The 20,097-nt window shown below is 46.0% G+C and overlaps 1 protein-coding gene across 1 annotated transcript in view; it reads right to left on the bottom strand.

Moving 5' to 3' along the window:
• Positions 1-51: 51 nt before the first annotated feature.
• COL9A3 (collagen type IX alpha 3 chain) overlaps positions 52-20,097 on the bottom strand; it is a 39,783-nt gene continuing 19,737 nt past the window's right edge. The window contains exons 15-32 of the mRNA XM_064465383.1: positions 19,721-19,774; positions 18,515-18,568; positions 18,009-18,062; positions 17,664-17,717; positions 16,977-17,030; positions 16,178-16,222; positions 15,161-15,214; positions 14,675-14,728; positions 11,690-11,743; positions 10,879-10,950; positions 7,809-7,844; positions 6,354-6,398; positions 5,787-5,819; positions 5,185-5,331; positions 4,422-4,476; positions 3,455-3,637; positions 3,105-3,182; positions 52-1,070 (exon numbers count right to left, since the gene is read on the bottom strand). Of these exons, the coding sequence (XP_064321453.1) occupies positions 895-1,070; positions 3,105-3,182; positions 3,455-3,637; positions 4,422-4,476; positions 5,185-5,331; positions 5,787-5,819; positions 6,354-6,398; positions 7,809-7,844; positions 10,879-10,950; positions 11,690-11,743; positions 14,675-14,728; positions 15,161-15,214; positions 16,178-16,222; positions 16,977-17,030; positions 17,664-17,717; positions 18,009-18,062; positions 18,515-18,568; positions 19,721-19,774 (1,302 nt within the window). The 3' untranslated portion in view covers positions 52-894. The remainder of the gene's footprint in view (positions 1,071-3,104; positions 3,183-3,454; positions 3,638-4,421; positions 4,477-5,184; positions 5,332-5,786; positions 5,820-6,353; positions 6,399-7,808; positions 7,845-10,878; positions 10,951-11,689; positions 11,744-14,674; positions 14,729-15,160; positions 15,215-16,177; positions 16,223-16,976; positions 17,031-17,663; positions 17,718-18,008; positions 18,063-18,514; positions 18,569-19,720; positions 19,775-20,097) is intronic.

Genomic DNA, 20,097 nt, shown 5'->3' with positions numbered 1-20,097 from the left:
GTTCAGCCGAGTTTCTTTGATGTGTACAATGACACTTACAACATCACAAAGAAAAGATTAAAAAAAATCTCCTTTTATTTTTACAACAGTTCATACAGGTGTTTTTGGCTGGACGTGAGCATCCTTTCTTATTTGGGGCTTTGTTCACAATTACTGTGCAAATAGCTTAAGTAGAGGTTGTGAAAATGCTGTTACTTAATTTCATTTATTATCATATGGAAATATACAAAAATTCTCCCCTGGAAATTAAAATATATACATTACACCTTTTGCAGAATTTGATTGCAAGAGGATTACTATTTACTAGTCTTGGCAAATATTTGAGGTGCAATCTGCCAAACTGATCACTGACAGCATATACATAAGCTATGGTCTCGTCTTAGGCCAGAATCTTAAGATATTAAAATAGGGGCTATTTAAGTGCCTAGTTTCCACTGCTGTAAACAGCAGTTAGGTGCCTGAACTCCTTCACCCCGTGTATCTCATGCAATTTGTGCACTAACTGAAGTCAGGGGGAGCAGCACCAAGGAATTCAACTCACAAAGCTCAAATGTTTATACTGAAAAGTTGTGATCTTTAGTACACAGCTGGGGGGGGTGATGGTAAAAAGGAACGCTGCTTCCTCTTGCAGGTCTCTTGAACAAAGGGACAAAGGGAAGGTGAGGTTGTTTAGCAGTCAAAATTCTGGAAAGTAATTGAGGGGAGGAAAAAATACTCATAAAGCATCTTTTAATTAAAGTTTTCATCCGATGCTTTTTCATAGAACTGTGTCAGTCTCCACTTAATATAATAGAAGGAACATCTGTCCATTTATCACTAGGAGGATTCTGCCTGTTTTGTCACAATGCACTGTTTATTTAAATATTCAGTCACTTTGCTTCTTGTACTGTTGCTTTATGACTTTTTGGAAGTTGATGCTCCAACAGCTCCCATGCAAGCCGACGTGTCGCATATTCCTGGAGTTCCCGCAGCCCCAATAGCACCAGGAGTACCAGGATCCCCTGGAAGACCGGGTTCACCCTGAGCACCATCACGACCATTTTTAGTAATTCCAGGTACACCAGGTGGTCCTAAACAAGAAGGGGAAAAAGATTACATGTATTATTTCCTCCACTCCCCCCCTTTTTTTTTTAAATATATATATGTGTGTGTGTATGTTACTTTTAGAGTTCTTAAAATACTTTGAGTGTCTGAGAACATCAGACTTGTTATGGCCTGTTGGGTACAAGGTGTTGAATAAATTTAGCCTGAATCTGGAGCACGTGCGTTGGATTTTTTAGAGTACCTTTGGATTTACTGGGATTACCTTGGTATAGTTGAAGGCGCATGTTTAGTGTTGCGCTTTTGTTACTGCATGTGTCTGGTTTGACTTTGGCTGATCGCTGCAGAACTGGATTCCGTCTCAGTACTGCCTCAGTTAGTGTACGACTCCATGAATAATAACAAGTAATTTGTAACCAGAATAATTTTACATCATCCCTGAATAGTTTTTTCAAGGGATGTCCTGGCTATGTGAGCTCACAGCTTATGTGTTGTGACAGCAGGAGTGCCCACAGCTGTCCCTCCTTCCTGGCCACCAGCCTGCTCCTTAGTGGGAGGCAGTGGCCTTCAGCTGCTCAATTCATTGCACCTCCTTAATTTAGTTGTAATTAAGATTCTGAGTAAGGGAGGGAGAGTAGAGAGAATGATGATACAGAACATCTCCCGGACGTTACAGAGAAGGAGTTTCCTTTATACCTGTGTCTAATTTAAAAAATTTACTCACGATGAAATACATGTTTTGTTTATTGGCAAAAATAATTTCTGCTATTATGTTTTTATTTCTTTTTTTCCTTCAGATGCCCAACATAATTCACAAAACACTAATTTCTGTAACAGCAATCTACTGAAGCTTCTTTAAATACTGTAAAATATGATTGTTTTCCTGATGGACAGCCATAGCAGGTGGTCTATAAAACTTCATTCCTGTCTTAATTATGATAGTGCCTGATTCTTTTTATTCATGTAAGTGATGAATTGCCTCTACTGCTGATCTCCTTACATTTCACGAGTAGGACAAATGCTCTCAATGTGTACTATCTTAGACAGCCTCTTTTTACACACTTTGGAAAAGAAAACATTTATGGATTAATGCAATTATTTTAGGTAAGTATCTAAGACATCTGGGTGTAAATATTCCGGTTTTATGAAATTAAATGGATGCAGGGCCTGCTTTTGGTGCCTGTAACGTAATCATTGTGCAGATGTAATCACAATCAGAAAAGCTGCTTTAACAGACGAGCAAAATAAAGAATATTCTTCTGAGTTTCTAATAGATACTCATTAATTTGCATAAGTTAATCTTTGAATCCTCTGAAGGATTCATGGCTTCAGGAACTATGATTATAACCAGGTACAGAGCAATAACACCACTATCTCTCAACACCATTACACTAGGAAGTTATATTTGGTTTTGGTAAAATTAAATATTGTCCCCCATTTCTCTTGTTTGATCTAGAAACATGAACTGAATTTTGGAGGACTATAGCTGGTAGTCCAGGCTGTAGCTTTCACTGCAGGCATTCTTTTAAGCAGAGCATCAAAAAGACACGTGTCCATCAGGAAACAGGTAGCAGGCATGACTCTTTTGCCTTAGTCTGGAGCCAGAGCCTCACACCTTTACATGAACTGCTACACTACTTGTTAATGAACTCATTAGTTACTGCATATGAAGTACCGGTGAAAATAACAACCTCCTGACACCAGCAACCACGTGAGAGTAGATAAGAAGGGTTCTGACTTCCCGATCTATAAAAGCTCCTGATCTTTCACAGCCATTAGTGGGAGAACCAAGAACAAATGAGGAGTCTGGCTGTCCCAGCAGCCTTTTCTCAAAAACATTCTCCAAATCGTTTAGGACTAGACAGGAGTGGTGTGAAGAGGGGATGTGCTAATTAACTTCTACTGTTCAAACTGTCTGCACCTGCTGTGCCCACAGGAAAACAACCCTACTCTAACGGTCAGAGGGACAAAGTGATTATAATCTACTGCCAACGATATGCAGAGCTGTCCCTCTTAAGCCTTTACTTCAGGCATGGTTTATTAAATTCTCTGCAGAGCCTTACCCTGAAGTCCTTGATCGCCGTCGGGCCCGTCAATACCTTGACCAACAGGTCCTTTATCTCCCTTTTCGCCAGAGTCACCTTTAAGCATAAACACACAATTTCAACAGTGAGTTGTGTACTGCAGCTGGATCCAAGGACGGGAAGGGGAAAGGCCAAGAGGAATGTAAAATCCTCAGGATGCTGCTAGGATCTCTGCTTACACTGCATCCCTCAAGATGCAAAACTGCCCCTAGACATCCATCGGCTGCCCAACGCCTGCCCTTTACTCCTCCACTTCTCAGTGGAAATCAGTACAAGCTTGCAATTTATTTCAGTGGGCATAAAAGAGAAGCTGGTTGGTTTAGTCTTACCTCTGGGACCAGGATCACCAAGTTCTCCTGTTGGCCCTCTGTACCCAGGGGGGCCACGAGGACCAGGGTGCCCAACACTTCCCACAGCTCCAGGAGGACCCGGGGGACCCGCCGGGCCAGGACGACCCGTCATTCCCGGAGACAACGGCTTTCTCAGATTAGCAGCTAACTGTGCAATTTGATCTGAAAAGAACAATTAAAAAGCGCACGTCCAACTTTTTCACTCTTTGCTTGGCTGTTTCTTGTCTGCCACCAAGCGTGCTTCACTGAGCGAGCAGCTGAACACTGACAGTGAAGCAGAGCGGCATGCTTGGGCAGATCCCGCTCCCTGCCACTCCTACACCCTTGCTGCTTCTGGCGGAAGGAAACTAAACATTGCATCTGTCCTCTCAGCTCAGCTGTGGCTTTTTATTTTTTTACATCTCCACAGAGGGAGATTTTGGTCAGAAATCTGCAGGCTTTTAAGCCATTGATAATTTCTGTTTCCTAAACCACTTTAAAAGATGTCAAGTATTCTAGAAAACAAGCTTTCAGAGTTTAACTTCATCACAAACAGCAAACGTAACCTCTAAATGCAGAACAGTAGCTTCAAAGAAAGAAGGCGGCTCCTTGGGAGCTGGCCCCTGCCTGGAACCCTGCTCCCGGGAGACGGGAGCCAAAGTTGGGGATGACACAGCTGAGGGCAGACACCCTTCCCAGTGTGTGCGTATACTTGTGTCAAAGCTGCTTTCAGCACAGTTTGTATGTTGCAATGATTAATCATTTAAAAATACAAATTTCAGAAAAATTAAAGACATCCCAGACAACAAGGTGACCTCCGGATTCATTTCCTTACATTAAAGGTCAAGGTATTTTTTCGTATTAAGGCAGAAAAATAGCAAATCTCAGGAGCTATCTTATGTTCAGCATCTATTAATCTTCAGCTACATATGGTAATTAAAGTAAGTTTTCTCTCAGTAATACTCACCATTTATCATTTCCCCACAGAGTTCCCTTATATGTTGTTCGCTGGCCTCTTTGCCCTGCAATTAACAGAAGAATCTGTTCTTATACAAACCACGTTATCGATAATCATTCCTGACAGAAGCTTCAGGATGTGAAACTCATTTCCAGCAGCTCGGTAAGAAGCACAGGATCCTGCATGAAGAGGAAGGTTTTTTTCCCCTCTTCAAAACATGACAGCTTCAATTCAGCAGCTCTGTTATATTAATGGCAGAGATTAATTTTAATTACGCCAGATATTTAATGTGGGGCTTATTTGGCCTTTAATGAATGATGAAACATGAGCTCTGGACCAAGACAGAGGTCTAACATTTGAAGTAGTGAATAGGAGTTGTATTTTTAAATGACCAGCTTCTAACTCACTTTTGTAATGAGAATGGTGACTTACGGCCCGTGCCAAAGGACACAGATAATCTGTCCGTCCATCACTGGGAGAGACAATTAATTCTCCGAGGCACTCATGCTGCGGGACTTTAGTTCACAGAATCACAGGTTGGAAGGGACCTCAGGGATCATCTAGTCCAACCTTTAGTTCTGAAGCTTGCAAACTGTTCATCTTTTTGCCCCGGTAAACTCTTGGTGCAAGACCGTTAGCCTGCACGCGCAGTTACCTACGTTTGCCTGCTCAAATGCAAGACTTTATTTTTTCCATACACATCGAAAATCCACGATCCATTTATTCACTTCAGGGACTCCTTGACTGCGCCCCGGCAGCAGATCATACTTACAGGAGGCCCAGGTTTTCCCGTGATGCCGGGAACGCCTTGCTCCCCCTGATGGCCCATGGGCCCTGGATGTCCTGGGATCCCGGGTACTCCAGCTGTCCCGTTAGGTCCTTGGACACCTTTTGGACCAAGTTCTCCTCTTTTTCCTGGCTGTAATAAAGGAAAAAACCAAAAACACATGAAATAGAAGCTATGGTCCATTCTTTTCTCATGGGGATTAGTTAAGCCTTTGGCTAAAGTTTTAACTTTTTGAATTTTTAAAAGAAAATAATTCTTTTCTAAAAAAAAACCCCACAAACTTTTTTCACCCTAAACCTGAAGAAGGTTTCCCTAACTGGTCTGGCCGGCCATGTACATTTCTTACATCGTATGGGCGTATTGACATTTACAGGTCACAGTGAGAGTCCATGCTGCAGCACAATGATCAAAGACATTTGAATGCCTTGAATGCCACAGAAAATTGTTGTAGATTTTATAGCGTGGTCATGACAAAAACATGCTTCTAGGATTCAATGCCAGAACATAGTCTATGGAGATAGATCATCGAAAGATGCGATAAGCACATTTACTCCCAAACCTTTGAGCGGGCAATGTCTGACACTTACCTCTCCTTTTTGGCCAGGGGGACCAAAGGGACCCTGTTACAAGGAAAAGGGAAATAAGAAACAATGAAAATGCACATCTAAAGCCAAATCTCCCAAGCCCTGGGAAGCCGTGATGGCACATACGTGGCACCTAATGGGCTTTTCTAGCAAAGGGGCCAGGAATGATAACAGGCTGCTGGAGACCAGCTTCAGCCCTGGCACGGCAGGGGGAGGACTCTGACGCCAAGACTTGCCCTGGGTCCAGGCAACCTGGCTACTTCTGGAGATGGACCAAGGCCCCCACGGCCAGAGCAAAGTCACCCACTCCGAGGAGCAATGTGACAAATGAGTGCTGATACCACACAGTTTGCAAAGGCCACGCCAGCTATCCCTGCTTCCCGAGAATAAGAGCTGATGCACACCCTGAACACAGCAGCGGCAAGGCTTGGGTTGCTTTTTTTTCGCAGCCAGCAGGGTTGGAGCTCTTGGACACTTAATTCTGAGTGATCATATTAGTTATTGATTCTTGGTTCTCTAGACCCATCTGTTACTTCAGGAGTCAATTTTACTGAATTTAAGGACACCTACCAGTTCTCCTTTGTCACCTGGGAGGCCATCTGCTCCAGCAATGCCCTGAAAGTGAGATACCAGAATTAACACTGCACCAAGACTGACAATAAGGCTCACTGAGACTTGGATAACCTTGGTTCCTAAAGGAGATGGGGGCACTTAGCAGCTTATACAGCTGCTCCAGCAAGCAGAAGTTCTGTCTTCCCAAAGCTGAACTCTGCAGTAGCTGTTCCCCTGCTGAAAACGGCATTTTTGGCACAAGGCAGCCCTTTGCAACAGGCTGGCACTTGGATGAAAGGCTGAATTCATATAGATGAGAGCCGTGAAAAACATCCACAGGCTGGCATCCGCATTTCTCTTACAGGGAATCTAAATTTCAGGGTCCTCAGCTCTGGGTCTCACAGAAAATGTGCGTTTGCAATGACAGCTAAATGCTCAGTGTCCAGTGTAACTGTGTCCTCTAGGCTTCCTCGGTGGAAAGAGTCAGCTGCAGAACCGCTTCATCCCACCCTGAAACAGGAGTGATCCTTCACTTGGTGAGGACCGTCCCTCTCCATTCTGTCTGGGGATCCTAACGTAAGGGTGGCTTAAGCTCTGGTGACATCGATTTTAGTAGCTGTGATGAGGAGCATCACTTTGCTGATCACCTCCATTAAGCCAACAGCAGCGTGTGCAATTTGAGCATCGCTGGGGGCGACACGAATCGCTGCAATCTGCTGCCACCAGCCGCACGGGCAGCGCTTCCCGCGCCGAATGCTCTGCAGCAAAGCTGCCTTATTAAACAGCAATTAGAGCAGATAATGACCACTGTTATGGTGACTATATGGCTTTAGAGAAGAAGTTATTTCAAGAGGAATGCAGGTTAGGTTGGTCTTTCCCTTAGCAACAGAACAGGGACCATGCAGACGCTGGCACTGGGAAACAAAAGAAGCAAAGCTTGTCGGAAAAGCACTTGTTTTCTGCAAAAATGCAGTCATGCATTAACAAAAGACATATATTTGATGAAAACTGGCTCAAAAGGTCATCACTGAGATTAATCAACTATGAAAATTAGGCAGCAAAAAGTAAAAGAATATATTAGTCTATTAGCCTGCCAAGCTTTGAGGCTAGGACGAACCCGCTTCATCAGGCACGTGAAGTTCAGCAAAAAGCTATGCTTCTAAACTTAATTCGGGAGGAACATGATGCAAGGAGCTCATATACAGCGTACCTCGTCACAAAACAAACAACAAGAGACTAGCATTTTTATCCCAGCATTGTCATGTGTCCCCACTAGAACAGACTACATATCTTTCACCAGTGCAGGAAAGCCAGGACCCGATAGGGTTTTGTTGGTGCCTGCTCCAGAGTATTTTTGTTTGAAAGAAGGAAAAGCAGGCTGTGCTGTCAAAGGCTGTGCCTAAGGTACAGATTAAACGCCTCTGCTGACTACAGCATGAAAGTTATCCCAGGAGGAAGAACGGCTTCACTTACCTGGTTACCTTTGGGACCAGGAACACCAGTAGGACCCTGAGAATAAGTAAAAGAAAGAAGTCAAATGAGCTCCAACTGTTATTTTCCTGTGAATTCCTGGTGCGGTCAGACAGTCGCTCACACAGCAAGGGGTTGGGAATTAGTCTCCCAACTGCCAAGTGGGAGGGACCAAATCTCATTCATACTTCCTCGAAACAAGAAGAGATTTTAAGCACCCGTACTAGTTTTGTAGCACCCTCTACAGTCACTGGTTTGTGTTGTAGGACAGTTTCTCAGGCCTCTTGCCTACAGCACAGAGCAGCTGCCAGACCAAGCAGGACCCCCCAACTCAGGCCTGGTGGTCTTCTGCCCACCAAGTCCTCATCCAGCCGGAGCAGAGAGACTTTCTTGTTGCGGCTGGGCAATGCGCTGCTCCCCGCCTGCCTGACACAGGTTATCTGCACTGGTCTTTTTCATACCATCCTCCTCGATCTCCTAAATAAAACTAAAATTAATTATGTGCTTTTAATCCTAGTCTTTAAAACCTGTCTCACAAAAGTCATCTTTTACACCCATTCTAGGGGCGGGAGCTCTGTTTTGCTTCTGCCCCTCTGCTTTTCATTATCATCATCTCGCTATCATGACCGCAGCAGCAATTTTACAAATTCACAAATTAAAGGATGAGGTCCAGGATAAGACTGGTGGGTGATCGATCTCTGCCTTTCGCACCTGACGATGCGAGGAGATCAAATTTACTCACGGTATAAAATGGACAAGAACATTTTTGTACCGCAAGGGCAAAAAGTCAGGATGTTTTTTCAAGGCTTCATTAGACTCTCGGTTCTCCTGTGGATTTAGAGTTAGGTGCTCTTTAGTGCTTAGTCAAGCACTAAAGTTAAAAAAGGGGGGGATTTCTATTAAAGAAGAAATAATTCTTGGCAAAACAGAGAATGGAACGTGGAAATGCAAGAACAGCTGCTATTTATAACTCCCATTTTATGTTTGCTGATGGCAAAAGCAATATGTTCTTTTCTGAAGATTAAAATCTAGATTTATACCTCCAACTTCACAAAGTCCCAAAGCCCCACGGAAGTTTATGGCAGTAAAACACAGCTTAGTCACCACAGATTGTGTTGTGCAAGGAACGGTCCCCTAAAGAAAAGCTTAGCCCAAAAGATTTAGATTCAAAACTGTGTAATTCGGTGGAGCAGTAATTCCTAGCAGCAGGAACAAGTGACAGGGCTTTAGGATGACCAGCTCCACGCTCACCAGCCGTCCTCATGTTCGTGTCACTCAGTTAAACACAACTGATATTTTTCACCGAGCATCTAGCGATGCCAGTACAGAGCTGAGAGACGCTGCCCCAGGTGGCGCCGGCACTCAGAATCCCCAGGAATTTGATCTTAATAAAAATACTTAGGAAGAATATTTACCTATTACTGCCACAGTCAGTAATAACAGTCAAATCCTTCCTCTCCCCAATATCCCACTCCAGCAAGGTGGTTTATACACCATTTCAATGCTATTCCATATCTTATGGTCAAATGCATTAAACCTCTTGTAATTTTTATGCAAGAAGATACACTTTCTGATATGCTGGTTTATATTCCTGGCCACAGCCAGTCCCAGGACTGCGAAAAAGCATATCAGTACCTGTTAGCTCAGGCTTGCACGAATAATTTTTTTTCCAAAGAAAGAAAGGCCCCAGTTGATTTCTGGAGAGCGTGATGGGTTAGCTGCCGTGGGGACGGCGGAATCGTATTGATCCTGTATTTGCAGTTCTCCTTTTTATACACGCGAGGACCAGCAGGCTGGGCTGTCAGTAAAGCAAAGCCAGGGCAGTATCTGCTGTGCTCTTTGTCCACCCCCCGGCAGATGCCATCACCCTCAGCAGCAAAGGCTGTTTGTTTAAGCTATAAAGACATGGTCTGAAGTTCTAGGGTCTTCCCAGCCCAAATCTTGCGCCCGGTGATACGCGTGGAACTTCGCGGTGCTGGTTGCTGGCACGGCCCTTGTTACTGCCCGCACGGAGGAGGGCTGTGGGCCCAAGTGGCCGCCACTGACACCGCCGGGACCGGGTGGGCAGGTGGAAGTTACTCGCAGCACCAGTTGCATACGTGGAGGTGGAATATCCCCAGCGTTATCCAAACCTGTGCTTTAAGCATAAAATTTTCCCTCCCTCTGCTCGAGGCAGCTCTCTGGACACCAGACTGCTCTGTGCAGGGGCCTCTCCTCCTCTGAACATACATTTTTTCACCGCAGCGAAGCCCTGAACGCAGCCAGGACCCCACAGCTCCACAATAACCCTCCTGTTTCACACTTCCAGGCTCACAGTCCCTCCAAGAGGCTTTTTTAAACCTGCCTGGCGTCGGCACAGAAGAGCCATTGTGAAACCCCCATGGTGCCACTGCGATTGCTTACACAGAAACTTCACCTTAAAGCTAGAGTTGAGGGAGCCAGCGAACACACGGCTACTGTTCTCCTGCAAGCCCTGAACAAATGTCGTTCACTTTACCCTGCTGGCTCCTTTTAAATGAGAATGAATTAATTTAAATAAGAAGTTGCATTTATTCTGAGGTGTGGGGCCCAGGTGTGTTGCTGTTCAGAAAGAAAAATCACTGAGCAAACTGTAATTTAAAAAAAACATCCAGAAACCCTAACCAAGCATCTGAATAACAACAATGTATGAATCGGCTCTTTTGTGGAGGAAGGTTTTGGTGAAATCAGCATACAGAGCAGGGAGGAAACCCAAAGCAATTGTCTATTCTGGCTAGGATAGGATCCCAAAGTCTCTTTTAAACAATCCATCCTGTGTAAAAATAGCGTGAGTTTTTTACCTGAAACAGAAATAAGGACAGGAACAGAAGAGAGATGGGATGCACAAATCCTGCTACCTGCCATGGGGGCCGCCTTAGGCACGCAGCAGCAGCCGCAGAGGATGGACTATGACACCCCATGTACCCACCTTCTACCAAGCCTGCTTGTGCTTGCTGGGGTGGCATCAGCTACACCGTGTCTGGGGACCCCATTGCTCTCTAATTTCACATCTCCCAAACAGGAATTAGTTACAGACTAATGCTTGTCTCCTTACCCTGTCTCCTAACTCTCCACGAATCCCAGTTGGACCAGGAAGGCCAGGCTCCCCACTGGCACCTTTGGGACCCTGTCAGGAAAACAAAAAAGAAAGAGCTACAGCTAAAGTGCCATATCTTGACATCCCCAAAGTTCACCAGTCTCCATAACATGTTCAAAAAGATCATTTATCTTACATCTCCTCACTCCTTTTCCAGGACCTGGGGACCACATGCCGACTGCTGGTACCACTTGCGCTGGTCCGTACAGCTCATTTCAACTCCTGCCCCACCACGTTGCTCACCTGAGGTCAGCCACACTGCCAAAGTGCTCCAGCCTTCGGCTGGCCCAGGGCATTCCACGAATAAAATCACATCTGTGACTCCGGACCGATTGCTGCTCCCAGAAGGCAGCACCCTACACTGGTTTTCAGCCAGTTTCACTGGAGAATGGAGAGTGGTTGTGAACACTCCCTTGCAGAGGGGAGCAAGAAATATGAGAGTCTCCCGTGCAGCAGGAGGGAAAAGGAGTTCACAAGCTGGGGGCGTCAAGATTGAGGAGAAATTAAGGGGCCTTTACATAGGTCAAACTCAAACCCTTCTTTTGCAAACAAATACTAAATATAAATTGTTCCAGCAAGCAGCTTATCTGGCCTTGTGCTCTTTCTGCTGTACTGCGTTAATAAACATGTCAGATTGGTTCTGGCAAGCGGAAAGACGGTTCTTCCTATCACTTGTTGCCATCATGCAGTTGTTCTTGCCAGAGGTTTGCCGAAAACAGCGGCCTGCCAAAACACGATGCACGTAAATTACCCTTGTCAGCATACTGACCTGGAAACCTCTGACACCGGGGGCTCCCATCGGGCCTTGAAGACCAAGCGGGCCCTGAAAAGAGAAAGGTAAGATCTGGTAAAGAGAAAATTCAGGACCAGGTAAGTCACTGGCGCAATTAAACCGGCAGATGTCTGCCAGAGAGCAAGCACGCGGTTCCGTACTGCGAAACCCTTTGCCCAGCGGCACTGCTGATGAACCTGATAAGCCGCTCTAAAGTGGTGTGTAGTGTTCACTGAGCTTTAGTAATATTATTGTTATTATTAGCAAAAGTGCTTATTTGCATATATTAATGCTTAATGACATCCCGTACTCATGAATAGTAAAGATCAATGACAGCAAGAAGTCATATACAATATACATTAAAGGGGATTTGCTATCCCAATATTGTGCTTTTCATTGATCCAGTTCTACAAGAAAGTACTTTAAAACGTGTGCTGCATGCACTCGGACATGAAAAATGGCAATTGCATCCCCTTGCTTTAACACACTTTGTACCTGCAATACAGAAAAACGCAGTTAGTGCAGGAGCCCGGCTCGCTAGATGGAACATGAACATTGCCATTAGGAGCCTCTATTACTTTCTACTGAGAAAAATCACATACACCATAAAGATTCTGGGTAAAAAAAACCTGAGTAATTTAGGCATCTAAATCCCATTTTGTAAATTGTCTTCTTGAAATAGATGCCTTAGGCAAACCTCTGTCACGAGGTGGGACTTCAGCTTTCTCTCCTTTCACAGCGGCCTCCGCTGGGTGTAGCATTAACGGACGCAAATAGACTCCAAACTGGCCGCCGCAGGCAGAGGATCAGTCGGCACGGACTGTCCAGCGTACCCAAGACTCCAGCTGCCTACTGGGTTGCAAGTGCAGGTGCGCCCTGTGTTAAAATGGCATCTGTATTTTTCCCTTAGAGTGTTTTTTCCCCTAACTGTTAGCCCTACAATTTCTCCCTGGTATCTGAACATCCGCTGCCTCTCACAGTGTTTTCTGGTCATCATGAAGAGCAAATCCTCATGCGATGCGCGACTCAGTGTACGATCTAAAGCAGCCGCCCTCATCTCTGCCTGGCTCTCACGATCGGCGCGGCCGCAACCTTGTGCAGAAACCAGCGTCTGCCCGGAAGAAAGAGCCAATCTGCTGAAATTAAACAGCATTTTCTTTAAAAAGCTAGAGAGCCACTCAGTTATTCTTGTGGTTACAGTTTCCACTTCTGTTTTCTGCTTGTAATTCAGTGAAGAACTTTTGAGAGTTATAAATACAGAGCTCTAGGAAAGTTACATTAAATCGCACCAACAAGAACTCTGCTGTGCTGGTGCCTTTAGAAGTGGTGGGACCTGACAGCACCTGACAGCCTCTGAATGGGAAGAAACCCGTGTTACGGTATGCTACGCTAAACAAAGTCAAACTGTTTTGAGCCAAACAGTCTCAACGCTATCCTGCAACAACAAATCCTGCAACTCTCTTAGAATAGCCCAGGCTTAACTGCATTTCAAATAAATTAGGACTCTAATAAATCAGAAAGCCAGGTTGGAAACACACACGGGTTCATCTGGTATTGCACGCACAGCAGGTCTGCACCAACGCAATTAGCTCTACTGCCTTTGGGTTTTGGCTATAATAATATGATACCTTTTGTGGGGCCAGCTATTTTGATGAAAAATTGCAGACGTAAAAGCAAACATTATCAATTTTGTTTATTTTCTAAGGCTGATTTTCCTTTCCTTGGAATTTCAAAGAGAAGCTGCTCACAAACAATAAATCATCATACAGTTCAATTTCTTCCAAGTGGCACATACCAGAAATCATGTTAGACTTGCTGTAGGCTTCTGAATTTCAAAATAAAATTAAGAGGGGAAAAAAAAAAGAAAAATAACAGAAGCCCAACAAAACCACTGGAAGGTCACGTCCAACCACAGCGGCAGCACTAGTTGGGGAGTGACACAATAAAAGGTATCCTAGCGTTTTTACTAACATGAACAAAATGAGGTTTTTATTATCCTGATATCATTCATTATCTCCGCTGTTCAGCAGGGATGCAACTGGCAGCCATGCAGTTATTTTGAGGTTTGCATTGCAACTCCTGCAGGTTTTTCTTTCTCAGGCTCTGAGAAGATGCAGGGAATGTGCTGAAAGCAGGAACAAGATGCTCCATTGAGGGCCTCAGTGGTTTCTCACCCAGACGTCTCAAAAAGTTGTCAGTTCACAGAGTAAAAAGGAAAACTGCTGGAGCTGCGCATGGGATTTTGTTTGCTAGGGGCTCATGACTACAAGCTCCCAGCAAGAAAACGCCGCTGCAGCACTGGGTGAGAGAAGGAAATGTGTGAACAGATTCCCCACCTGAAAACTGTTCTGGTGTTGCCCCACTGTGTGGTTGTAAACCTTGGGGCATTTTCAAGCAGTTGGGAAGAGCGTGCGACTGTGTGCCAGAAAGGCAAGAGATTCCCAACAGGTCTATAAACTTGTTAACGCTCCAAGCCCCCGCCATTCACCAGGACAGTGTGTAGGCTTTCCAGTTTTGCTGCTTGCATGGCTTCAGGTTTTGCCGTGAACCTCTACTGCTCCAAGGAACGGGAAGGATTTAATGTTTCGCGTGCTGGCGGCAATGTATGTTGCAACAGCTTAACAGGAGTTTTGCCTCATTAATGACTCACATGCAGCACAAGCTGAACCTTATTATTACTGCCTAGTCAGGGAGTCGCTGACTGTCCAGTCTCTCCTGTGTGACTGTAGCAGCTCCACAAACCTCTTGGACAACTGCAGCTTTCTTTGCCAAACGAAATGGGATGAATCACTTTGCGTTTGTACGGAGCTGTCAGCGAGAGCAGGATCGGACCCGTTTATGGGGGAGTAATTCCTCTGCTGCCAAAACTCCCCCAGAGACAATGCCAAGAGACAACATGGCCTTTTTTTCATCCAGAGAGTAATCCCAGGTAGTGAACTCCATTTTGGTATCTATTTGATTTACAAGCAGCATTGTACTTACAGTGGCTCCTCTGGGTCCCGGCAGACCTCTCTCACCAGGAATACCAACATCGCCCTGGCAATAACACCAAAGTCAGCTGGGCCATCTAGGAACCACAAATCCACCCTTCCCAACCCACTGCAAAGCTGAAATGAATTCCCAGATCCCAGGCTACTTCAATCCCTAACTCTCTGCCCCACTGCCCCATCCCCGGGGTCGCACCGCCTGCCTTGGGGGGCTTTGACCCCTGCTGCTGCACAATATCTGTGCACGGAGGTGCCCACCCGACCCGCTGGCATCGCCTGTGCTGGGTAGCTCCACGCAGGCGTGGGGCTGCCTGGGAGCGCTCGTCGCTGTGGGCTTGCGTGTGTTGCAGGCAGCACAGCTCCTACTGCATCGTGAAAAGCTTTATTTGTGCAGGGAAGCAGCACGCGAGCTCCAGATCGGCATCTCGGTTTAAAACACCTGGCAGAGCTCACGGTAAGTGTAAATGATGGGGATACGTACAGGGATGCCTGGCTCTCCAGAGGGACCTGCCTCTCCCGTCTCTCCAGGACTGCCCTGCAGAGGACAGAGCAAACACTCAGTTAGGGCATAACTTCAGGGAGTCATTTCTGTCCTACCTAGAGCAATAAACTGGGGAGGGAGTTAAAACCTGGATCGGGAAATAAAAACAGCTCTAAACTTTTACAGTTTTAAGACCAAGATAACAAAACTCTCATCAACAGACATTTAAAGAACAGGGGAGCTGCACATGCTGCCCTGGGACCAGTGACTAGGGAGGGCTGCCAGCCCCAGGGCAGTGCCACCATGCCCCACCTCACACTGAAGTGGACCAGTGAGACAGGGGTGCTCTTTTGGAGGCATGCTCAGGACACCCCACTTCATTCCTTCCTGCATCACCTCTCTGCAAGGAGAAACGCCTTCCTGCAGCGCGCTCTCATGATGAGGATTAGCAAAAACAATGATGCTGGTGCAGAGGGGGAAATTCAGAAAGGAAGGGGAGGGACAGAAAAAAAAGACGCTTTCCAGAACAGCTTTGTGCAGGACTGCTTTGGTCTGTCTGAGATTTTCTTTTGTCTCACAGGTACGTGCCAATCTAAAGCTCCGTGGAAGCTTCTCTCGTGAGGTGGGGGGCAAGCCTCCAAATGGCAGGGTGAGATAATCCTGCTCCTGCTTGCAGACGCTCAGCCTTTTGATTCCCAAAGATGAAGCCTGCTCTTGGGACAAAAGGGTGAACGCTTCCTTCTGAGGTTTACTAAATCACTGATGACTCTGTATCTGCTATGTCTTCACTGAACCAGACGCAAGAGCTGTCTCAGCAAGGGCAGGGTCATCTCCGCCGACACAGCTAACGCCTGCCCCTCACTGCCAGGGGAACCCAGCCCCGGCAGCAACGCTGACACCATCGCTTCGGAGTAAGTCCTCCCAGGACTTGTGGGTGCCAATCCCCGAAAGCTGAAAAGCCTGTGACAAGTTTAGTTGCTTCCGTACCAGAACCGATCATTAGAGAGATGCACTTACTGGTTCACCCTTTGAGCCTTTAATACCTGCTCTTCCAGGCAGTCCCTGAAAAAAAGAAAAATTAAAGCAATGTCAGAAGTGGAGTTCATTTGTTATTCTGGTCTGATTTGAGATACAAGAAGCAATGTTTGCTCGAAGCAATGAAGGATTTACATTTCTGCAGCTTTCACCATGAAAATTATGGCTTCAGTTTCCCTCTTGTTCACTGCACTAGCCGCTCTACGTACACTAATCCTTGACAATTAGAGCAAGGAAGAGGAATATACAAATAGAGCAGCACCAGCAGTGTTTTGCATAGCAGAAACCTCTCTCCAGGGATGTTCAAAATATTCCATAAGACAGGAAGAAAGGAGTACTTTACCTCTATCTACATAGTTGGAAGACTGGAGAGATGAAACGTTTTGCCAATGAACACTAGTAAGCCAGGGACAGAGCTCAGGCTATTGTTGAATTATGGTCATTTGTATCCCAGATCTTACTTCCCTGCATAAGGAATGCACGTCACTGGGATGTGAAAGAGAAAATCCTTCTTAAATTTGAATTTTAAACAGAGCCAGAGTGGCCGAAAGCCAGGGTATTACTGCATTAGTATCTGGTGCTAATCCAGATGTTTTCTGCTCTGTCTTGTACACTGCTCCCCTGTTTGTATGGTGGGAAAAGTGCATTTCCTCTTGGCTTCAGTGGGGCCCCTTGGGAGACAATGCACGAAATGAACCTCCCCTCTCCCCAGGAACGACCTCCGTCCCAGGCCAAGCTGCCGTACCGCCCCGAAGGCGACGGGCCCCGCTGCCATACTCACAGGAAGTCCGTTTGGCCCCTTCTCTCCAGGAGCACCCGCACGAGCTGCATCACCCTGTGGATATCGAGAGGTTAGGAGAGACACTCCGCTACTGGAAAATGGTCTGACACACGTAGGGATCACATTCCCAAACAGGCATTTGTAATCTTCTCCCTCCCTACACGTGCAGGACCCAGAGCCTGTTGTGTCTACGGGAGGTGGGCACCCCCTGGAAATGGGGTGCCCAGAGATCCCAGGTGTTTCCCTCGTCCCCTTGCAGCTCCCGGCCTTCCTTGACAGCACATGGTCCGCGTTCCTGCGGGATCACCGTTCAAAACCCGCGCAACTAGTACCTGACAGCGCTTTGTCTACAGGCAATTAAAATAAACATCTGTCTCTGTCAACCGCTCTGAAAAGGCATCTCTGAAGGCCCAGAGTCAGCCAGCAGGAACCACTAAGTACAGGGACACAGCTGAGTTTAGATTACATGGGCATGGCCCACATGCGCATCTTCTTTCTTTAGGGAATCTCCTTGGGATTAATTAATAGAAGCATCTTCACTTTTCTTCACTAGTTACGCTACTGGAAAACTCTTTAAAAACAAAAGCTTTCCAGCCATGCTCTTTCGTGACAAGCATCAGTAGCTTTGCAACACACATGGGACACTGACACAAATCTTTCCTGCAGTTTAAGTAGGACTTTACAAACCTTCTCACCATCGAGTCCAGGAGCTCCATCCCGTCCGTCCTTGCCAGGAATGCCCTGCAACCATGCACAACGCAGGTTAGGGTTGTCAGGAGGCTCTGTGGTTTGCAAAGTACATTCACTTCAAAGAACCTTTTGGCATTGGGTCCAGCTCCAGTTGTATGGGGAGATTTTTCGTTAGCAGCAGTACAACTAGGGTTAGACCAACTGGGATTATGCTGAAGGTCAGAGAGACCCACAGAGCAGAAGTCTGATAGCAAAGACTAAGATGCAAGTTTTTTCCTATCCTGTGTTATCTCATCATCTGCAAGCAGGACAACAGTAAGACCTGCATCTTATTTGACTTACAGGTTCTCCTATGAGTCCCCGGGGCCCTGGGTTTCCTTTTGGTCCAGGTTTACCCTAGAAATCAATAACAAATCTTATGTTATCCAGGACATAACCCTTAAGAACAATCAGTCAACAAAGATAATAGTTGAGCTCTGTAGGGACATTTCACTGAGTTTGTGCCAGCTCCTATCCTGCTCATATAGGTACGGTGGTTCTTTTAGGACACACCAGAAAACAGATCCAATGCTGGTTGCAGCATCTGGGAAAATTCTTGATCATTTCAAGGGATGGAGATGCAAGGTCTGATCCTTGTGCTCTAGGCTGTAGGAAGCACTTAGGCGTCTTATTACTTAGGCATCTTTAATAAGACTTGAAACATCTCATTTTTGAGACTGACACTTTCATCCCTTTCACCTCCCTTTCAAATAAACCAAGGCGGGGACAAGCCACAATAAACCTGTCAAACAGACTCCTTTGAATGTCACGTCCAAAATTTGAGCAGACGGGTGTTTTACTGCACTTACAGTATCGCCTTTGGGCCCCCTGAATCCTTGAGGTCCTTTGTTCCCTTGGTCTCCCTATGACAGAGGAGGAAAAGCTGTTAAGCATCTTCATCACACAGTGGCAAAGACTAATGTTTCAAGGATGTAAATGATGGGTTTTTTGTGCTGTTTGCTGACATTAGCAGAGGCATGAGTGTGTACATTCCCCTCGGAGCTTGGCTGTGCTTTCTCAGTTACACTCTGTAATTCCTGACACACAGATGAACTGCAGCGGGGACTTTGCCAACCACCCCTCGGGGCAGACACCATCTTCCCCTTCATTTAATGAAGCCCTTTCTTTAATCAGAAACAAAGTAGGAGAAAAACTTTAATATTTACTGTCTAGATCCTGCTTGGCATAATTACGTGTTTGGTGGACAGCAAAGACCTAATTTTATTTTAGTTCAGATGAATTTCTTCTCTAAGTGCGAAGACTAGGGAGGGGTTCCCAGAGGGTGGTACTGCCTCGGGGTCAGTGCAGACCGTGGTGTGTTGGCTGGTGTAGGCAGGCAAAGGTGTCTGCCATAAAGTGGACGTCACATTATCCATACTAAGGAGAGACTGGGTGGCAGGCCAGTGGAAATGCTCTTAGAGAGGCCATAATGCTGCAGATGCAGCTCTGGTCTCATATTTGGTCACGGTAAGGAGTGTTCGGGGTCTGCCCACAGGTAAGCGTGCAGGTTCTGTGTTCTCCTACAATTCACCCCAGAGCTCTGCAAAAGGATGAGGATTGCATCTTTAATACACAACTATTTCTGCTTGTAGCAAAAGCCCTCGCGAGCTGTGGGCGCTTGGGAATAGACCAGGCTCAAAGGATGTGAGCTCAGGATAGCACCTACTGATTCTTCCTCAAAACTCTCCTTCCTGAGAACACCACAGATGCCCCTCTCAGGTGCTTGCTCACAGCTGCTGATGCTCCAGGAAGAGCCATGAAGAACAGAGAGCAATGGAAACGTGGTGAACTTATTCTGGCATGGGGCACGAGTGAGGGAAAGGCATCATGAGATCTGGGTCAGGTGAAACAACATGGCTTTAACTGGAGGGGAAAAAGGCAAAGGGAATAATGTGATGGAGGTGGTCAGCACACTCCTGTTCACTGGCAGCAAAGAGTTTAGTGCAGGAGGGATAAACTTTAGGCTTTGGTTGTGGAAGGCAAGGCCATAGAGATGCTGAGAAGTAGATACATACAGGTTTCCCTGGAGGTCCTGGGATTCCAGGTGGCCCTCTGAAACCGATGTCACCCTGCAAAGAATAATACATCATTGTAATGCTGTGGTTGGCAGAGGGTGAAGTAACAGTATCCCCGGCTTATACCACGATCTAATGCACAAAGGGCCTGGAAAGATACCCCACAGCTCTTGCTAGCTTGCAATACAGTCTTGCAAAAGATCCTCCTCTGAACAAGCAGGTTTTTACTCTGGATCTCACTGCTCTTATCTCCCTGATACACTGATATTGTTCATGGCCTCAATATCTTGATAACACATTTGTTCCTAAATAAATGCTTGACTTTATCAAATTCAAAACCATTCAGCCTCTAGGGACTTTGGCAAAAGTCCAAAGCC

This window comes from Phalacrocorax carbo, chromosome 14 (assembly GCF_963921805.1).
Source record: "Phalacrocorax carbo chromosome 14, bPhaCar2.1, whole genome shotgun sequence".
Lineage (NCBI taxonomy): Eukaryota > Metazoa > Chordata > Aves > Suliformes > Phalacrocoracidae > Phalacrocorax > Phalacrocorax carbo.
This window is presented reverse-complemented; position numbering and strand designations above follow the sequence as displayed.